At 44.2% G+C, this 21,478-nt stretch overlaps 2 protein-coding genes across 4 annotated transcripts in view; both read left to right on the plus strand.

Annotated features, from left to right (window-relative positions):
* Positions 1-65: 65 nt before the first annotated feature.
* Positions 66-8,073, plus strand: LOC134760484 (basic salivary proline-rich protein 4-like). Of its 3 annotated transcripts, XR_010137960.1 has the most exons (3): positions 175-279; positions 555-1,000; positions 6,469-8,073. XR_010137960.1 is itself a non-coding variant. In XM_063718126.1 (2 exons), exons 1-2 carry the CDS (start codon positions 175-177, stop codon positions 837-839), a joined length of 390 nt encoding a protein of 129 aa, XP_063574196.1. In that variant the 5' UTR covers positions 66-174; the 3' UTR covers positions 840-1,113. The 3 variants fall into 3 exon arrangements, 1 of the variants encoding a protein (XP_063574196.1); XM_063718126.1 differs by lacking the exon at positions 6,469-8,073 and having other exon boundaries at positions 66-279; positions 555-1,113; XR_010137961.1 differs by lacking the exon at positions 555-1,000 and having other exon boundaries at positions 113-279.
* Positions 8,074-8,340: 267 nt separating this feature from the next.
* The window catches only part of C19H17orf67 (chromosome 19 C17orf67 homolog), a 30,458-nt gene continuing 17,320 nt past the window's right edge, over positions 8,341-21,478 (plus strand). The window contains exons 1-4 of the mRNA XM_063719060.1: positions 8,341-8,856; positions 9,092-9,206; positions 17,968-18,222; positions 19,011-19,110. Coding sequence (XP_063575130.1) covers positions 18,168-18,222; positions 19,011-19,110 — 155 coding nt within the window. The 5' untranslated portion in view covers positions 8,341-8,856; positions 9,092-9,206; positions 17,968-18,167. The remainder of the gene's footprint in view (positions 8,857-9,091; positions 9,207-17,967; positions 18,223-19,010; positions 19,111-21,478) is intronic.

A 21,478-nucleotide genomic window follows, 5' to 3' on the forward strand; every position in this document is an offset into this window, starting at 1 on the left:
GAGGGTTGAATGCCAAAACTTCGTAATCGTAGAAAATTCTGGAGCGCCGCCGGTGGGGCAGGGCCACGAGCATCCTCCTCGCAGCACCGCGCCGCGCGGGGCCCGGGGGCCGCGCTCACGCCCGCCGCTAGGCGTGGACACGAGTGCCACCGGCTTGAGCCGAACCTCTAGCCGATGCCGCCGCCGCCGCCGCCGCCGCCGGGGATGCGTACGCCGACTGGGAAGCGAGTGAGGAGGCGACCTGCGCGGCGTCGCCCGACATGGCCGCGGCGGGCTGAGGTAGGTGCGGCGGCCGCAGTAACGCAGACCCGAGCGCTCCTCCGCTGCGGAGCGGCGGGCGTGCGCGGAGGCCGAGGGCGAACGGGGTACCCGCCCGCTCGTCGCCGCTGACCCGGAGCCCGGCCGCGGTTTCCGCCCCCTGCCGTGGCGGGCGGGCCTCCCCTGCACTACCCCGCCGTCCGCGCCCGCCAGCGCCCGAGGCCGGGGAGAAAGGGGAGCAGCGGGAGCCGGGGACTACCGGAGATGGGAGCACGCCTCCTGCTGCTGTCGTCCAGCCCCAGGTTCCGGAGGAATGCTCGCTCCCCGCTGGAGTCCCACCGGCCCCTCACGGACCTGAGCCGCGACCACGCGGGCTGCAGCATGCAGCACATCAGCGACCCGGAGAATGCGGACGCGGAAGCACCGCCGCTCAGCACCCCCAAAAAAACACGGAGTCCAGAGAGGCACAGGCACCGCCCCGGCGCGCACAGCTCCACTCAGCGGCTTCCTTGGGTACCACATACATAGATAGGAATGGGAGCCGAGGACCACTTGATGCTTGCGGACTTCCTCTAGCATAAAAGATGGAAAGAAAACACACACCGAAGCAAGGGACCAAAGGAAAAGAAAAGAAACGCAGAGATCATAGGAAAACTGCAAAGAAATACCTGATAATATCTTCCAAAGGATTAGAGAAGACATAACATTCATTAAGAATACACATATAGATGTATATATACGTGTATGTGTGTATGTATATATTGTTATGTGTGCATATATATGCATGTGTATGTGCGTATATTTGTATTAACTGTAGAAGATAAAGCTAGACACTAGTAAAAGTGGTAAAGCAGATTTTAATAATATACTATTGTAATAGGGAAGAAGGTACTTCGTGAACGGAACTGAACTTTGTGCAGAAGTGACTGGGTGTTTTAAGAGGGAGGAGGAAGGAGTATGAAGGGGATGAGCAGGAACTCAGTAGTCAGGAAAGTGAGACTTGTGAAGGGTGGGTCAGTGTAAGTAAGGTTAGGCGACAGTGCCTGTTAGATGGCTGTTATGGGAGTCAGGGTCCTATCCTCCCACAAGAACTGGGAGATAGGCCCTTTGCTTCTTGGTGATTGCATGTTGGAGGAATGGCTTTCAGGTTCTTGAGAAGGATACTCCTGATGTGTAGGAGACATTACATCCCAGAGAGACAGAGGAAGGATTCACAATTGTTTAGTTTGTTGTTGTTGTTGTTAACTCTTTAAGAAAGGGACATCAGGGGCTGCTTGTAAGGTGTTGGCAATAGCCAACAGTGAGTTGTTTTGGCAGCTTTCCCAGGCAGACACTTTAGGGGGTCTGGGGTCATCCTATGGATGCAGCTTTGAGCAGTTAAAAACTATGTGTTTAGGCCGGGCGCTGTTTCTCACGCCTGTAATCCCAACACTTTGGGAGGCCGAGGCAGGTGCATCACGGGGTCAGGAATTCAAGATCAGCCTGGTCAAGATGGTGAAACCCCGTCTCTACTAAAAATACAAAAAATTAGCTGGGCGTGGTGGTGGGTGCCTTAATCCCAGCTACTCGCGAGGCTTGAGGCAGAGAATTGCTTAACCCGGGAGGCGGAGGTTGCAGTGAGCTGAGATCGCACCAATGTATTCCAGCCTGGGCGACAGAGCGAAACTCCGTCTCAAAAAAAAAAAAAAAAAAAAAAAAAAACCTGTGTGTTTAAGCGTTTTAATATGGGGGAAGGATGGACCCGATCCGTTTTGCTGAAGTCTGCAGATTTCATAGGCCAAGGTGGAGGCCTAGTTGAAAAGGGGGCTCAGGGAAGCCTGGCTACAGCTTGGTCAAGGAGGGGATCTTCATCAGTCCTAGGTATGTACACGGCACGTGGATCTGCATAGACACGTGTTTGGTGGAGGCTGTCTTATAAGGATTCTGCACAACTCAAGTCTTCTAATGGGAACAGACTTGGGGAGGTCACTCTTGAGGCTTTTTGTGGTATTGTGGCTACTGAGAGACCTGAGGAGGGTTCTGGCCACTAGCAGACTCATTTCATTCACCCCTTGGAATCTGCCCAGGCCTTGGACTTCTGCGTAGTAGTAACTTCACGCCCCAATGATCCCCCAAGTTCCTTGCTGATGCTGTGATTGCTCCTCCAAGTTCTCCACCTATGTCCATCTGAGCACTTGGTATTTCTACTCTAGTGTAAAGAGGTCCTGGTCCCAAGTCTCCTCCCAAACATTGATTCCAATTTATCATCCAGATGCCCCTCCTTTGCCATCCCTCTCTGTTCCAGCAAAGGACAACACCCCTCAGGGAGATGCTCACAGTGGACTCCTTGTCCTCATCCTGACTCCCCTTTTCTCTGGCACCCGCAGGCCTCAGTGAGTCTCTCGGTCTCTGGCTGCAGCACAGGTCCTGGACTCGAGCCCATCTCTCCATCCCCCGCTCCACTACTCCCCTGGTCCAGCTGTCACCATTCTCACCCTCGAATGACTGTCACAGCCTCCCACCTAGTCTTCCTGCTTTACCATGTTCCCTGCAGGCTGCCTCTGAACTTTTATATTGAAATGAAACTCTTACTGTGGGGAGAACCCCTCCATTCTCAGACCCCTGGTACCCTTCACTCATTTCCCACTCTGGCCATCGTTCACTGAGTTCAGGCCACTGTGGCCTCTGCATGGTCCTCACGCCCACCAGACTCATGCCCTCTTCAGGGCTATTGTCAGTTCCACCCCCTTTTCCTACAAAGTTCTTCCCCATGTCTTCATTGCCCAGGTGCTCCCTCCCGACAGAGGCCTTGCTGACCACCCCTACCAAGATTGCCCCACATTTATGTAAATCCAGTCTGTTTAACTATTAGGGTGAGTGGCCTCCATTCATACATGATAAATAATTTACAGTTATCTAATACAGTGCCTGACTCAACACAAAGACACAGAGGAAGTTTAAATGGAAAGTTTAATTCAGGTTACTTTTGTCGGGTATCTCTCTTACATACCAAAATAAAAATGTATAAATACAAAAAAAAAAAAAAATTAGCCAGGCGTGGTGGCTAATTGAGAGGAGATGGGGAAAAGTGATGTGGGGTTCCCCAATGTTGTCCAAGGGGATTTCTTCTTAGAAATCTCTCCCTACATCACTCTTGTAGTGAAATAAAACCATCTCCATGTAATTTATCAATTTTGTTTTTTGAAAAATATCCACTATTTGAATCTATTATAGAAATTTCTCTTTAAACATTCCTTTTACTTTACCCCAAAATAAATCTCCCTTTGCATTAATTTTTTTTTCTTTTTTTTTTTTTTGAGACGGAGTCTTGCTCTGTCGCCTAGACTGGAGTGCAGTGGTGCGATCTTGGCTCACTGCAAGCTCTGCCTCCCAGGTTCACGCCATTCTCTTGCCTCAGCCTCCTGAGTAGCTAGGACTACAGGCGCCCGCCACTACGCCCGGCTAATTTTTTTTGTATTTTTAGTAGAGACGGGATTTCACTGTGTTAGCCAGGATGGTCCCGATCTCCTGACCTCGTGATCCGCCTGCCTCGGCCTCCCAAAGTGCTGGGATTACAGGCGTGAGCCAACACACCCGGCCAAATTTTTCAACAAATACGTACTCAAGCCAAAAAATGATGCTTTAACTTATGACTTAAAATTGTTGGGACTATAACTCTAGAAAAAGTATTGCAGTTGCGTACCGAAAGTATTGATAAATGAAATCTGTTTTCAAAGTATAATACAATAATTTTGTAGACGATAAAATAGAAATTGTTCACCTAGGAGATTAATACATAAATAATATTTACAGAGCATTGTCTTGAGAAATGCAGTTTGATGATGTTTCAGTTTGAGCAAAAGATGAGGCTCTCAAGTATGGCATTTCTTTTGCTGCTAATGAGAGAGAATCCAGACTTTGCTGATGTGCTCCAGGGTCTCCTGTATTCTTTAGATTTGGAGGAATCGACCATGAAGGAGCTGGCTGCAGTGTCAGAAGGGGAAGGGGGAAACTTCAATGCAGAAAGGGGCTCCCCCGGATCCACTGGCCTCAGGGACCCTCGGATGGAGTCAACATGGGAGAACCTGGCCTGGCAGCTCTAGAGGCCTGAGTGGAGGGGAGAGAACAGCGCTGCACTAAGACCCAGGCCCTCCTGGGGAAGGGAGCAGCAGGGCTTGGCTCTTGGCTGCCTGGCTGGTGTGGAAAAGCTCCTTGTGATGGGGTGACTCCCATGGCCTCTTCCAGGGACTCCAGCATAGATAACGTCTCTGCCAGCCCTTCTTGTTGCTTAGAGAGTCTGGATCTCTCTTCTTTTTTCTTTTCTTCTTTAAACCTCCCTTCTTTCAGTTCTTGAACCAGGGATGTGATTTATTTTTATTATTTTATTTTATTTTTTTTTTGCGATGGAGTCTTGCTTTTGTTGCCCAGGCTGGAGTGTAATGGTGCGATCTCGGCTCACTGCAATCTCCACCTTCCAGGTTCAAACAATTCTCCTGCCCTAGCCTGCTGAGTAGCTGGGATTACAGGCGCCCGCCACCATGCCTGGCTAATTTTTGTATTGTTAGTAGAGACGGGTTTCACTATGCTGGCCAGGCTGGTCTCGAACTCCTGACTCAGGTGATCTGTCCACCTCGGCCTCCCAAAGTGTTGAAATTATAGGCGTGAGCAACTGTGCCCCGCTGGGATGTGAATTTCTGCATCAGCATTGCGTTGGTGCTGTTCACCTTATAAGCATCTACAAAACTGGGGATGTTTAAATACTTTCATACCCCGACATCCTCTAAAGATCCCTCAATCTCTGCGGTGTTTTTTTTTTTTTTTTTTTTTTTGGCATCACTATGCTTGCCCGTGAGTTGGCATTTCTCCTCCATGTGTGAATCCAGTGTTTCTGCAAGCTGCTTTTCATGTTACGTGGAGTCGATTCCTAACAGGTTGACTAAGGAAATGAAAGCCACGAAAGTTAGGATAGTACTTGCCTCTGATGGGGGAGAAGGTGTACCAAACAACTGGGCACACCAGAGCTCCCAGTCTTCAATATGTTAACCTGGGTAGTGGGTACACAGGTGTTTGTTTTATTGTTATGTTAGAATCTGTGTATATGTGTTTTATAAACTCTTCTGTATGTGTGACGGATTTCAAAATATAAACAACATCAAAAAAGTTTTGAATAAAGAATTACCTAGGGAACTTGTTAAGAAGGCGGATTCCTAGCTCCATTTCATATTCTGATTCCAGAGACCTGGTCAGGACCACAGAATCCACATTTTTTTTTTTTTTGAGACAGAGTTTTGCTCTTGTTGCCCAGGCTGGAGTGCAATGGTGTGATCTCGGCTCACCACAACCTCCACCTCCTGGGTTCAAGCGATTCTCCTACCTCAGCCTCCCGAGTAGCTGGGATTACACGCATGCGCCACCACGTCCAGCTAATTTTGTATTTTTAGCAGAGATGGGGTTTCTCCATGTTGGTCAGGCTGGTCTAGAACTCCCGACCTCAGATGATCCACCCACCTTGGCCTCCCAAAGTGCTGGGATTACAAGCATGAGCCGCCGTGCCTGGCTTTTTTTTTTTGAGACTGAGTCTTGTTCTGTCTCCAGGCTGGAGTGTGGGTACACCCAGCTAATTTTTGTATTTTTAGTAGAGATGGGGTTTCACCATATTGGCTGGGATGATCTCGAACTCCTGATCTCGCGATCCGCCCGCCTTGGCCTCCCAAAGTGCTGGGATTACAGGTGTGAGCCACTGCGCCCGGCCCAGCATCCACATTTTTAAATGATGCTAATGGAGGTGGTTCGAAAACCACAGTCTGAGGTGTGTTATATACTCCATGCCCACGTTACACGGAGTCCATTCCTAATACATTGACTAAGTCTGAATAAAACTAAGACCCATCACTAAGCCCGTGAAGTGTGGACACACCAGTATCTTCCCATGGAGGCTGTGGAAAGTGACTTGAGGACTTGGGTCATGGGGCGGCAGCCCCACCATCTCCTCATCGAGCTTCCCAGGGTTCAGTCCAGGGTCCAGCTCCACAGAGGATCGCAGTTCCTCCATGACACTGCAGTCCCACACAGCTAATAGTGGGACTGAGATCACTGTTTTAACTTGGTCAATCCAGTCAGCTTCAACTGAAATTAAACCATTAAAGACAGACTTTCTCTTATTCTGCTACTTCTCTGAGAACCTTGCCCTGGGAATCTTGTTAAAATGCAGATTCTGATTTCCTTTCTCAGGGAAGAGGCCTGATAACCTGCGTTTCTAAGAAGCTCCAAGGTGCTGCCACAGGGCTCTCTGCCTAGTAACCATGGATTCCACAGCCACGACAGACACCAGAGAACACCCCACCATTCCTCCTGCAACCAATCAGCAGTGGGCATCCTGGATTGGTTAATTTTATGATCAGTTAGAGGGATAAATTTGTAAATAAAATCTACTTGTCTCAAAAAAAATTCTGGTAGGAATGATTTACAGTATGAGTTAAGTTTATCTATGACCTTCAGCCTATGCACTTTCTCACATCTGGTGAGAGCTGGCACAGTTTTGAATATTGGGATGCAGAAAACTGGCAGTTTTGAGAGTGTTATATACTAAAGAATGGGACAGTTCAAGTCAAAAATTGATAAATGATAACCTGTGCTCTTGCTGGTTATTTATTAAAAACGTACTGGCTGAGCACTTACTGTGTGCCAAGCGTTGCACAGCTCGTGCAGAGCGCCAGGCCTGTCAAAACATACCCAACAAGAAGCATTATTTACGGGCACTGTTTACAGGTACTGCACCCCGCTTCCATCTCTGCACTTGCTATGCACCATGTAAGTTTATGATCCCCATTTTACAGATGAAAAAACCCAGGCACAGAGAGGCTGAGAAACATGCTTCATGTCACACAGCCAATGGTGGGACTGAGATCACTGTTTTAACTTGGTCAACCAAGTCAGCTTCAACTGAAATTAAACCATTAAAGAAAGACTTTCTCTTATTCTGCTACTTCTCTGAGAACCTTGCCCTGGGAATCTTGTTAAAATGCAGATTCTGATTTCCTTTCTCAGGGAAGAGGCCTGATAACCTGCGTTTCTAAGAAGCTCCAAGGTGCGCTGCTAGTTCCAGGACCACATTTTCGAGTTTGGAGGCTGCAGTATTTAACAGTCTGTATTGTGAAAACGGAGGGCAGTGTAATGAACTGGGAGGAGTGTTAGATGGGATTGTGAGGCCTGGGAACAGAACCTGGACCTCAGATATCTGTGTCCCCTTGTGCTTGTCAGTTCACCTCCTTGGGCTCAGGTTAGATGAGATCTCTAAAGCATAACTTCTGCTTCAGTAGCCTGCACAGTGTGTGAAAGTGTCATTGTCTTTTATGAATCCTAGCTGATGCAGAACCCTTAAATTAGTTTAGATTTGCAGATATAACAAAATAATACACTTTTAAAAAGTGACAGACTGGGCACGGTGGCTCACACCTGTAATCCCAGCACTTTGGGAGACTGAGGCAGGTGGATCCCTTAAGGCCAGGAGTTCAAGACCAGCCTGGCCAACATGGTGAAACCCCATCTTTACTAAAAATAAAAAATTATCTGGGTGTGGTGGTGCGTGCCTGTAATCCCAGCTACTCGGGAGCCTGAGGCAGGAGAATCACATGAGTTCAGGAGGTGGAGGTTGCAGTAAGCTGAGATTGTGCCACTGCACTCCAGCCTGGGTGACAGAGCGAGACTCCGACACACACACACACACACACACACCACACACACAAAACACACTGATGGGTTTCCCCCAATCCCCATTATAGAGTATTTGAAAAAGTAAAAAGGAAGAAAAGAATCACCATCTCTCACTCCAAAGACACCCTGTGTTTGAACATTTTGGTCTATTCCATTATTTTTATGGAAACTGATTTACTTTTTTGTATGCATACTTTTGATGATGTGGTAGATATAGTGTCAATCTGGCTCTTATTTAGCATTACAAAATAACTTTTATATGTTATTAAAAAGTCCTATTTAATGGCTACATTATGCTCCATCTTATGAATATAGCTTACAGTGTGTATAACCTTACTTTTGTTGTAGCTATTTCTAATATTTTGCTATTATAAATAATTCCTCTGTTGAGGGTTATTTCCTTAGATTCTCAGATTTAGTTAACGAATTTGAAAAGTTTAAGGCTTATGGGAAAGCTTTTAAGAATAGTAGTCTCTCTTTGCTAAGTAAATTTTTATCTGGAAAATTTACCTGTGTAGGGACAGATTAATAGAAATTACCACACCTGAGGAGATACACTCTTAATTCACTAAAAGCAATAATAATAATAATATTTGTGGCCAACCTGTGTTGATGAGTTAGTAGGTCCTAGGCACTGTGTTAAGTTTATCATCCTTATTTTACAGATGAAGAAAACCTGCTTGATATCACACAGTCAGGAGTCAACTGAGTTGGGGCTTTGAACTTAGGTTTATCTGATGCCAAAGTTTGTGATGCTCTTCAACCATTTAGGGTACCTCAGAGTGTGGATTTTGAATCACCTGCATCAGCATCATTTAAAAATATAGATTCTGTGGTCCTGACCAGGTCTCTGAAGTCAGAATATGAAGTGGAGCTAGGAATCTAACTTCTTGACAAGTTCCCTAGGTAATTCTTTATTCAAACATTTTTTTGTTTATATTTTGAAATGTGTCACACATGCAGAAGAGTTTATAAAACACATATACAGTTTTTAAAATAATAGTAAAACCCACTACACCGGTTAACATATTGAAGATTTGAGAGCTCTTGTGTGCTCACTTGTTTGATACACCTTCTCCCCCATCAAAGGGAACTACTATCGTAACTTTTGTGGCCTTCATTTCTTTGCTTTTCTTTATAGATCCCTAAGGGTATCCCTGAATGACACAGTTTTGTTTGAAAGACTGAAAAGCCCAAAGCTGGCCCTTTTGGGAAATAGCAGTAAATCATTGATATGTGAAGGTTCCCAGCAGGAGGTAAGCTGAGCAATGTCTTTGGGACAGAGTCTGGATTCAGTTTCCTTGAGAAGATTCCACCTGGGGAAGTCAGTGGGCAAGGTCTTGGGAAGATTGTTAATCACAGTGAGGGCATCTGAGCAGGGCTGTGGTTTGAACAGCCGGCAAAAATACGGCTGAAGAGGAAGGAGGCTGCTTTTTCTCTTTGCAGCTCAGCTCACTAGGACCTCCCTCGAGTTCTCAGAAGAAGATTAACAAAGAATGACTCTCAGGGAGACATGAGTGTCTTTAGCTAATCCATGCAATGGGGCGTGGGAATGGGGACGTGGGAGAATGGGGAGCCCATCAGCTCCTGGTTCTTGTCTTAATCTGTTTTCTGTTGCTATAGCAGAATACCTGAGACTTGGAAATTTAGAAAGAAAAGTGGTTCATCTGGCTCATAGCTCTGGAGGCTGGGAAGCCTAAGGGCATGGTGGCAGCCTCCGGTGAGGGCTTTTGCTCTGTGTCATAACATGAACAAAAAACTGAAGGGCAAGCCAGTGTGTGCAAAAGAGACCACAAGAGTGAGCCAAGCTCAATTTTATAACAACCCGCTTTCAGGAGAACTAACTCACTCCTGTAAGAACTAATTCACTCCCAAGAGAACAAACTCACTCCCCAAATAACAGCCGTATCCATTCAGGAGTGTGGTGCTCCCATGACTTAATCAACCTCTTAAAGGCCCCACCTCCCAACACCATCAGTGGCAATAAAATTTCAACATGAGCTTTGTCAGGGGCACTCCAATCATAGCAGTCATTAAGATAAAGTACAAATAAGCTTCTGTATCAGGCTCAACAGGCAGCCTGTCTTTAGACTGGCTTCTTTCATTGAGTAATATGCATTTAAGTTTTCTGCATGTCTTTTCATGGCCTGATAGCTCATTTTTTTTTTAGTGGTGAATAATATTCCATTGTCTGGATGTGCCACAGTTTATTTATCCATTCACCTCCAGAAGAACATCTTGGTTGCTTCCAAGTTTTGCCAACTATGAATAAAACTGTTATAAACATCTGTGTGCAGGTTCTTGTGTGGACATTAGTTTTCAACTCATTTGGGTAAATGTCCTGTCTTTTAAAAATATGTTTTTCTCTCTTGGTTTTTTAAAACTTTCCTTCTCATTTTTGCTCTATTTTTCTAAAAGATTTCCTTAGCTTTTTTCTTGACTCTACTGAGTTTTAAATTTCTGCTATTATGGTTTTTCATTTCTAGGAAGTATTTTGGTTAATTTGTTTTCTGAACATTCCTTTTTTACAGCATCTTGTTCATGTTCCACACAAGCAAAACTTTGGTCTCTTAGAGGATATTATGTTATTTATTTATTTTCTCCAATTGCATGGTGTCTGATTGCCCCAAGTTGCTCTTTCTTTTATCTTTTTTGTCTTTACTTTTCATGTCAGAGGCTTTGTAGATGGCTGTTGAACCTCAGGTGATTCTAATGCACCTAATGGCCTGAGAAGCAGTGCTAGAGAGTCTCCTAACCTCTCCGAAGCTTAATCATCCCAACAGAGGTCCCACCAAGAAAAGTGACACAGTTCAGTATTTTCCCCCAGAACTAGAGCTTCTCTCTTCCAATTAGAGGCCTAGCACTTTTCCTGAATGAAATGTCTTATGACAGTAGCCTTAGAAGTGGTTTCATAAATTATTTTGTGCATGGTTCACTCCCCTAGTATGTTTATTCGTACCCATCTTACGTTCTTCTGCCTGTGCCAATGCTCCTTTGCCCCTGTTTAAGTTGGAGAGAAACCTGACACTGGCCATCAGGAACATGATGCTGACCTTGGCTGTCCTCACCTGCTGGGCAGACATAGTTGAGGCCAACATCCTGGACCCAGAGTAGAAATTATAGTCTACTTGTGGAGGCATGCAGTAGGCCGGAAAGGCCCCTGTCCAAGGCCAAAACATCTTACCATTGTATTGCTGCGGCAAACAGGAAGGGGTGTATGCCTGTAGAAGTGCTGAGGATATGTAAAGGGAAGCCAGGGCCCGCGGTGTTGACACAGGGGGCAAGTCAACTCACATTAGAAATGAACCATATTTTCTTTTCTAATAAATATATATATTTCAACAATAAAGTTGTGTGTCTTAATACGTGTGATTAATCTATCTTTAGTCATTCAAAACATTTTTACAAAATAGGGTGCATATGCAAAGAGATTTGGCATAGGGAAGGAGAAATAATAGCAATGATTTCCACGTAGTAGACTTTTACTATGTGTCATGAACTTTACACATACCTCTTTTAAATAGTAACCTTATGAGGTGAATTTTATTATAATTCTTTTTTTTTTATAAGTGAGAAAACAGTGATTTGGAAAGTTAAGAAATTTCCCCAATGTCACCCAGCTCCAATGTAACACAGGCAATAAGTTTGAGAATCAGCATTCAAGGCCAGGTCTGTTGATGACTCTGCTGCCCACAGTCATAACCATTATACCACACTGCCTACACAGTAGACACTCAGTCACTTTTGAATGAATGTTCTGGCAGGACCTTATTATTAACTTAGATGAAATAGCACCCGGATTTGGACACACCAACCATCCCATTAGAATCCCCTGCATCAGTTAGCTATTGTCAGAGTAATGCTGTGAAACAAACCACTCCTAGTCTTAGTGGCTTAAAATAACTGTCATTTATTCTGAGGGATCTGCAGGTGATGTGGCTCTGCTTCAGGCTGTGGTAGCTGGAAGTCAGCTGAACCAGGCCAGGCTGGGTTGAGTGGGTCTCTTTTAAGCTACAGATCTGCATAAACTTGGCTCCTTTCTTAGCTACTTTGCATGTAAGCTAATTCTGAGACTCAGCTTGAAGGGGCAGTAGCCAACGGGGGGAAGGTCTTTTTGTAGCAATGACAGACATGTCAGAGGGCACACTTAACTGCACAAACCATTTCACACCCTTGTTAGTGTCATGTCTGCCACCATCCCACTGCCCAAAACAAGTCATCTGGTTGAGTCCAAAGTCAAGGCATGAGGCTGCAAAGTCATGTGGCAGAGAGCATAAATTTGGGGTGGTAGTGAAGAACTGATGCTAATAATTCAACCTACCACACCTGCCCAGACCTAACATATGCCTGCACAGTGTGACTGTAAATAAATGTTTACAGGGAAGCAAAGTGATGAGGTCTAACATATTTCCTACGTCTATTTCATGAAGATCATCACTGCTGCTGCATAGAGAATGGATTGAAGGGACAGGGAGGGAAGCTGAGATGCCAGCTGGGAGCCTGGTGCTGGGTGAGAGATAACAGTGGCCTAGATGTGGGTGGTAACAATAGAGATGGAAGGATCTAGACCCATAAGCACCACACGCAGCTTATGGAGTTACTATCATTGCTTTAAAGTTACTATCATTATTTTAAAAAATACTGTAGTCTAGTCTACCAACTATACTATAAATTCCATATTTTTACAATGTATATATAATTCTTTACAATGTACATGTGAGGTAGACATAAAAAAGATGAAAGCAAATATGGAAACGACTGTTAGAATTTATTTAATTGACCCTGGGCCTAAAAAATGTTGACACATGATAATTTTCTTTTTGGGGACAGATTTGGCATTTTTCTATACTTAAAAAAAATGTTCCTTTGGGAGGCCAAGGTGGTAGGATTACTTGAGCCCAGGAGTTCAAGACCAGCCTGGACAACATAGCAAGACCCTGTTTCTACAAAAAATAAATAAATAAAAATAATTAGCTGGGCGTGGTAGTGCACGCCTGTGGTTCCAGCTATTTGAGAAGCTGAGGCAGGGGGATCATTGGAACCCAGGAGGGTGAGGCTGCAGTGAGCTATGCTTGTGCCACTGCACTCCAGCCTGGGTGACAGCGCGAGACCCTCTCTCAAAAAACAAACACAAAACAAAGTTCTCTTGTCTCTAAAGTTTCTTTAGTTCAGTGTGATGACATTTAGAACTCTAGAATGTTGGGTTTGTCATTTGTCAATGACACTTAAATATCTATGTAATGGGACAGCTCCTTCCAAAAAAAAGGAAACTCACTCAAACAAAAAGTTGTGTTTGGGTGTTGTGAATATAGGTGGTAGCATTATTCCTTTACAGGCTTTTAAATGTTATCAAATAGTTAACACAACAGGTCCTCAAATAACATTGTTTCCTTCAACGTTGTTTCATTACAATGTTGATGAGAAAAAAAAATTGATTCCAGCCCCGGGCCACTGTCTGTGTGGAGTTTGCATGTTCTTTCCATGTCTGCGTGGGTTTTCTCTGGGTACTTCGGTTTCTTCCCACATCCCAAAGCTGTGCACGTTATGTTCATTAGTGTGTCTGAATTGTCCCTGTGTAAGCGCATGTCGGTGGGTGTGTGAGAGTGCCCTGCGATGGAATGGTGTCTTCTCCAGGGCTGGTTTCTGCCTGGTGCCCTGAGCTGCTGGGACATGCTCCAGCCACCATGGCCCTGAACTAGAATAAGTGGGTAAGTATTAATAACTATCTTACTTGTTTTTATTAATCTTTCTTAAATACATGTATAGCCGTCAACATTTGATATTAGAAATGTTTTGGGTCCTTATTTAGAAGTTTGGTGATGTTTTGTGACCAGAAATATGCCATAGGAACTCACCTCTTGTGTATATCAATTAGCTTATGGTAAAATTGGTTCATTCTGGACGTCGCAGTTTCCAAGAATTTATCAGCAATAATGTTGTGAGGACTTACCGTACTGCTTTCCTAGGCCACAACATCTGATGAATGCCTTCAAGTAGTACATCAATTAAAATAAAAGTACGGAAATAGTTTTAGGTGCAGCAGCACCCTCTCTCTCCACCTCCAGTAGATTCTCTGGAATCGCTGGCAACTTCTTGAATAATTAACCTTGGTGGCCTTGAGCTCTTTCCCCTGATCTTAGTTGTCCCTGGTTCCACCTTCTGCTCTGCCACCTTGTGGATTTATTGGGAATTGCGTCTTCTACTGGGAGCCTTGCCGACTCACCTAGTTACCGCGCTGGGGCTTTTCCTGAGAACCGGGATGGGGTTTAGAAGAGAATTCTCACCGCCGAGTGACACTCACAATAAGACACTTTGCTCTTTCGGTCTTTCTATATTCCTCCCCCTCTCGCTTCTTTTGGGACAACATCCAGAGGCCAAGCTGAAGGGCATTTGATGGCCTTGCCAGTATCACACCTGAACGGCCCTCCCCACCTAAGACCTTGCAGCAGCCTCCCAGGATGTGATACAGGCCCCGACTCTCTCCAGTCTCACCACCCCAGTCCACCAGAGGTTTCCTTATGCTTTAAAAAAATTATAAAAATAATACAAGCTTGCTTAGAGCTTACCAGTGAAGGAGACAGATTTTTAAAAAGTAAACAAATAAATGCAATATGTATAAATTATGGTGAGTGCTGTGAGATGGAGAGTAGTGGTGGTGGTGGGGGCAGGGAACTTTTTATTAAGAAGGTTGGTAAGGGCAGGGTTTCCTGAGTAGGAGAAATTTCAAATTGAAACCTGAAGGATGAGATAGATCCAGTCATTAAAAGAGGGAGAAAAAGCACATGCAAAGGTCCTGAGGTGGGAGTGGGCTTGTTAAGCTGAAAGTGAGTGAGTGTGGCCAGATGGCAGTGAGCAGGAGGGGAGTGGTTGAAGTAAGGTTGGAAAGGGCAGTAGGCACAAAAAACACAGGGTCCTGTCGTGCTTGGTAGGGATTTTAATTTTATTCTGACTCTCATGGGAAGATGAAAGATCTTATGCAGGGAAGTGATGAGGTCTAACTGATACTTTCTATTTCATCCTTGCTGCTGCCTGGAGAACGGATTGAAGTGAACAGGGAGGGAAACTAGAATCCCATTTAGGAGCCTGGTGCCAGAAGCTGGGTGAGGGAAACAGTGGCCTAGACTTGGGTGGTGGCATTAGAGACGGAAGGATCTAGATCCATGTTGTCTAATAGGGTAGCACTAGCCACATGTGGCTACCAAGCACTTGAAATGTATAAGTGTAAAATCTACACCAGATCTTGAAGATTTAGTACAAAAAAAGGATATAAAATCTCTCATTGATAACTTGTTTATAATGATTATGTGTTAAAATAATAATATTTTGGATATTTCATCATGTTAAAATATAATATTAAAATATTTAACCTTTTTACTTAAAAAAAGTGGCCACTGAAAAAATTTAAATTACATATGTTGTTTGCATCTGTGGCTCTCTTTATGTTTTTATTGGACAGTGCTGATATAGAAAAAAGTTGCAAAATTTAAAAAAATACTTTTTTTTGGATACAGGGTCTTGTTCTGTTGTCCAGACTTGAGTGTAGTGGCATAATCTTAGCTCACTGCAAGCTTGAACTCCTGGGCTCAAGTGATCCTCTGGCCTTGGAATCCCAAAGTGTTAAGATTATAGGTGTGAACCACTATGCCTGGCCCAAAAATACTTTTATTGTGAATTTACATTGGACACATTAGAAATTTATAGCTAAGTATAGATTTTGTTTCTGGCCCACAGAAGATATTTATTTGATATAATAAAACAAAATAGTGTTCTATCCAACCACAAAGAATAAAAGGAGTGAAAAATTTGAATATACACATACAAAACTCAAGCTGTTTAATGTGACATTTTTTCTTTTTTCTTTTTTTTTTTTAAAGAATGCTACTGGCTGCATGTGTTGGCTCACATCTGTCATTCAAGCATTTTTGGAGGCCAGGGTAGGAGAATTGCTTGAGCTCAAGAGTTTGAGACCAGCCTGGGCAATATGGCAAAACCCATCTTTACAAAAATATACGAAAATTCGCTGGGCATGGCGACACCTGCCTGTAGTCCCAGCTACTAGTGAGGCTGAGGTAGGAAGATCACTTGAGCCTGGGAGGTTGAGGCTGTACTGAGCCAAGTTCGTGCACTCCAGCCTAGGTGACAGAGGGAGACCCTGTTTCCAAAAAAAAAAAAAAATGTTTCTAAAATTCCTTAGTTATTGGAAATTATGTGAAAACAGAAGGATGTTAATAGCAGCAGAGTGCATGAAATCAAATATCGAATTTTGAGCAAATGGGCCAGGTGCAGTAATTCTTTCTTGCCTGTAATTCCAGCACTTTGGGAGGCTAAAGCAGGAGGATCACTTGAGCCTGCGAGTTTGAGACCAGCCTGGCTAACATAGTAAGCCCCTATCTCTGCAAAAAAGAAAAAAAATCAGCTGGGCATGGAGATGCACACTTGTAGTCCCAGATACTCAGGAGGCTGAGATGGGAGATCGTGAGCTCAGGAGGTTGAGGCTGTAGTGGGCTGTGATTGCACCACTGCACTTCTGCCTGGGCAACAGAATGAGACCCTGTCTCAAAAAAAAAATTATATATATATATATTTGAGCAAATGAACATGTGAGACAACTTTGCTAACATTGCATGATTTTTTTTTTTCTTGTTTACAATCTGCTCAAAATATCTTTATGCTGACTGTGTGGGCAGCACATTCAGGTTTAATATCAGTTACACATTAGCATAAATTTGGAGAAATACACGTAGGGTATTGTTTTCTTTTGAGCTGGCAAAGTGACCACAGAAACATCAGATCATCTCTCTGAATACAGAATTTTATCCAAATAAATGTCACATGCCTTCCAGACATATTTTAATCATGTATTTAATTTCTTAGGCTGAGAGCAGTGTCTCATGCCTGTAATCCCAGCACTTTGGGAGGCTGAGGCAGGAGGATCGCTTGAGCCTAGGAGTTTGAAACCAACCTGGTCAAAACAGTGAGACCCTGTCTCTACAAAATAAAAAAATAAAAAAGTTAATTGAGTGTTGTGGTGCGTGCCTGTAGTCCCAGCTACTTGGGAGGCTGAGGTGGGAGGATTGCTTGAGTCCGGGGGTTAGAGGCTGCAGTGAGCCTCTGCACGCCAGCCTGAAGTGAGACCCAGAGTGAGACCCCCGTCTCAAAACCAAACCAAACCAAACCAAGCCAAACCAAACCAAAACAAAAAAAGAAACCTTCTTCATGTGATATTTATAGATGATTTGAATTTGAAATGACTTCAGCTTCTTAAACTTTTGTTGTCTTTATAAAAATACCCTTGAATCTGGAGCATGGCTGGTTCCAGTCTTATGACAGCATGTTGCGTGAGGCCCTGTAAAAGATGAGGAGTTGTCCCTGAGGTTATGGGGCTTATTGGGAAGAGCACATGTTCTAGGTTTGAAGACAGAAGACGTAGGCTCTACCTTGGCATCCATAATGTGTGAACTTGAACTTGATTTCACATCTTTGAATCTCACTTTTCTTACTTGTAAAATGGAAGTGGATGATGAACAGTACTAGCTGCCATGAAGGTGGTAGCTTTCCCCTCATCCTTTATCACACCCCACAAGGTAGGTGCTCTTATCTCCTTTTGACAGGGGAGGAAACAAGTTTAGAAAGGGTAAGTCACTTACCTAAGGCTACATTGCTGGAAAAAATTGAAGCTAGGATTTGAACTCCGTTTTTCTGTCTCTAAAGTCAGCTGAAAATTGTTTTTCCCCACTCATCATGCCCCTTGCTAATTTCCCTGCCTACCTCTGAGATTATTGGGAAGATCAAATTAGACTGGTGAATGGGCTTTAGAAAAATGTCATAAAAGATACAAACGTATAACAGATCATGAATTCTCAATGAAACAGGAGCATAAACGGAAGCTCCAGAGAAACACTCACAGACGTCTGTCTGGTGCTTATCTGTCTGTTTAAATGAAGTGAATATCACATGTTGCTTTTTCTGATTCAAGCTCTGAAAGTCATATTACAGAGGAACAATTTCCTTCCTCAGGATGAAAATTTACAGGAATTCGGAGGAAAATATTTCAGTGGTCATTACTAAAACGCTCAGAGTCAGATACATTCAGCATCATACCGTAAGTCCCATTAGTCAAAGCATAAACAAGCGCAGGGCCTGGCGTGGCTTCCTTCAAGTTGGCTGACTCAGTCTGGGAGGATTCACTCAGCAAGAGGCAGAGGAACCAAGGCAGGATGAAGACATTGCCTGTGCTCGTGCTGTCTCTTACCTTACTGACTGTCTTCTCAGGTGGGCACTGACTCCAAAAACAGTCTATTTCTATGCTGACATGATAAATAATAGTCTATTTGATATTTAATTTTTAAATTTTAAATAATATATAGTGTATATAGATATTTCAGTGCTCTTTCTTTTCTTATTTTTCCATAACAGCAGGCTTCCAGAATTTTTATCATTAAAGATATGTTATATTTTTTAAAAAAATCTTTAAATGTATTTGAGCACTTATTCTCAAAAATGCTGATAAATCTTCAGCTTCTGATAGCTTATTTTAGAGTTTATATGAGATCACCAAAATTTGATATATTTTTATTATGATAATATCTTTTAGAATTTGCAAGTAATTATCAAAGCACTTTTATACTATCTTCCTTGAGGGGTTGTGATGATGAAGTTTAACATAATCTTATTATCACTGGGCATCTTCCAGTAATGACTTTAAACTTGATTTAGTATATTGAGGATTAAAAAAACTTCCATGAAAGCAAACCTAAGAGACACAGACCAGTGAACTGAAGATTCATTAAATTAATACCCACTTTTAAAGAGAGAGACCATTGCAATCAGTAAATATGTTTAGGTTGTGCAGCTTTTGCTCTGAGTTAATCATGTTAGAAAAAATTCAAAATTCCTTCCTGAGCCCTCTGGAATGCTGTGTCCTTTGGGACAGGTCCCCAGGAAAGAACTTTCGTGTTTTAACCAAAATTGAACTTGAAAATCTTTAGCCTTGGACTGTTGAGATGGCTCATGAACTCCTGAGCCTGAGTGTCCTTAAGGCACCTTCCCAACTTTTCCAGAGACCTCCCCGATTTTGACGGAGAAGCAGGCCAAACAGCTCCTGAGATCTCGGCGACGGGATGGACCAAGCAAACCCGGATTCCCCGCGAGTCAATGCGGGTGAGTGCTTGGCTCTGGCAGTTTCAAAGAAAATGTGATCATTTGAATGCCATTCACTATGAAACTAGGTGTTGGTCCCAGCATGGGCTGCTAGTTAGGGGTTCGGTTAGAGTTTCAGGTATAAGATACCTGCAGTCTCAATCTTTTACCTATGCATTTTCTCCTTTGGAGGTGCCAGCCTGACTCACCTGTTGTGAACAGGATAACTTAAAATAGAAAATAATGAGGCCAACGGTGGGAGTTCCAGAATCTGGAGAGGGCTGCTGAATGTCACCCCTGTCCTGCTTGCTGGGGAGCTGTTCCCTTTAGCCAACGCTAACCCCATCTACTGCCTCTTCCCTTGGGCCCCGGAGCAGGCTGGACCAGCATCCTTGGTCAATGATCGTCTGTCCAGGCAGGGAGAATCTCTGCCCCAGCTGCCTGAGGGGTTCTGCTCCGATCTCATCCCTCTGATTTTGGTCTCTGGCCTTACTTCTACCCTGTGGGGTCATGATATCCACCTGCCTAGTCTTTCTGAACCAGGTTCCCTCTGTGAGTAGATGTTACTAGACCCTGCTATGCTGGCCCCGGACCCAATTCAGGCCTGGCTTGGTTCCTCCTGTTGCTAAAATGATACTGACTTTGGTGGCATTTTAGCCCCACCCAGTGAAGGGAAGTAGCAGTGACCTAGGAAAGTTAGAATGTCTGGGAAGCCGTGTCTGTCAGGCTGGTCTCCCATCCTGGCCCCTTCATCTGGGCACGATGCTTATCCTGTCTTCCCTGAATCTCCATGTTGAGGCTCAGAAGGAGCTTCAGTAGCATTTACCTTCATTCACTGCAAAATCTCATGCATAATTAGATTATTTCATTTAAAGGCTCTTATTAAGATATAGTATTGCACAGTGATGAAGAGTGCTGACTCTGGGGTCAGACTGGGTTTGAATCTCCCTGTTTTCTAACTGGGTAAGTTTGGGGAAGTTTCTTCACATTTCTGCAGCTCAGTACTCTCATCTATAAAATGGGGATAATAAATACTATTGCTGATATTACTATAATATTATTATTATAAATAATAATGTAAAATAATTATTTTATGATGATAAAACAAAGTACTTCTTAGGAAAGCACTTAGAAAGTGCTCAGCAAATGGTAAGTATTCCTCTGAGTATTAAGTACCTGGTACCTGCTAGGTGCTGGGGCTGTAGGTTTCTGCTCAAAGTCTGTGGTGGAGACAGAAGTAAGCAAATGGCTGCTATGCAGTATGATTTAAGAACAGATGACTTCCGGCTCTTAGGGATAGATGTGGCTTTTAATTTTTTTTTTTTTGTAGAATAAGAGGTATCTTGGGTTTTATCTCGTATCTAGTAGAGAACAACTGAAGGATTTTTCAAGTGGGGGAGTACAGATCTGGGTGTTAGAGAGTTTGAGACAATGAGAGGAGGCCCATGATTAAAGTCTGGGGTCACCAACACTCAGAGGTGGGCAGGGGAAGAGGAACCCTGAAAGGGCTGAGAAGGAATGCAGAGAGATAGAGAAGCCAAGAGAATGGGGGTGGCAGAGCAAGGTGGGGAGGCATAGGAGGGGGTGGGGTGAAGGAGGGGCAGCATGTGCACAACTGTGATGGGCAGGAGGATGCCTGGAGGGAGGGATCCTGTTGGCAGCCGGCGGCGGGGTGGTGGGGGCTCTGGCTGGCCCCCTGTGCTTTTGGCATGATGCCTGGAGTGGCCATTCTGCAGCTCTTCCTCAGGGACCCGGCAGGGGCTGGGGGAGCTGTTTGAAGAGTTCTCAAAGCAGTGGCTCCTGCTCAAGGTGCTCGAGAGGCAGCTCTAATGACTCCCACATCTGCCCCCTGACATTTTCTGTGCCAGCATCTGCACCTGGCTTTTTGAACTCTGTCTGTGGAATAACAGTCTTTGTCCTAACTGAGGCATTGTAGATGTGGGTGAACAGGTGGGTTTGAATTGTTGCAGCCCGTTGTTGCAACTGTTGTTGCCAGGCTAGACTCTGGCCCTAAAACACTGTTTTGTGTGGTCCTTCCCCTGCTCAGAAACTTCTGAAAGCTCCTCCTCTGTTTGCTTTTTCCCACTTGTGGTCATCACCTCCCTTAATCCTTGACAGCCCTCTGCTTGCTTCCAACTTTGCAATTTTACTGAATATCTGGCTTTTTCTGGTTTGTTTTGCTCATCTTTTATAGGCTTGACCACCACCCGCTCCTCTTAACTGCCTCGAACCTACCTGATTAGTTTCCATGTAACTCCTTCTTGCCTCAGAACCTATTGCTGAGCCACCATCCCATCCTCCATGTCCCTCTCAGAGACACTACATCCAATGTCCAGAATCCTCAGGCATTCAGTCCAGTTTGGAAAAGTGGTCATATGTTTTACAATTG

Source organism: Pongo abelii, chromosome 19 (genome assembly GCF_028885655.2).
Source record: "Pongo abelii isolate AG06213 chromosome 19, NHGRI_mPonAbe1-v2.0_pri, whole genome shotgun sequence".
NCBI lineage: Eukaryota > Metazoa > Chordata > Mammalia > Primates > Hominidae > Pongo > Pongo abelii.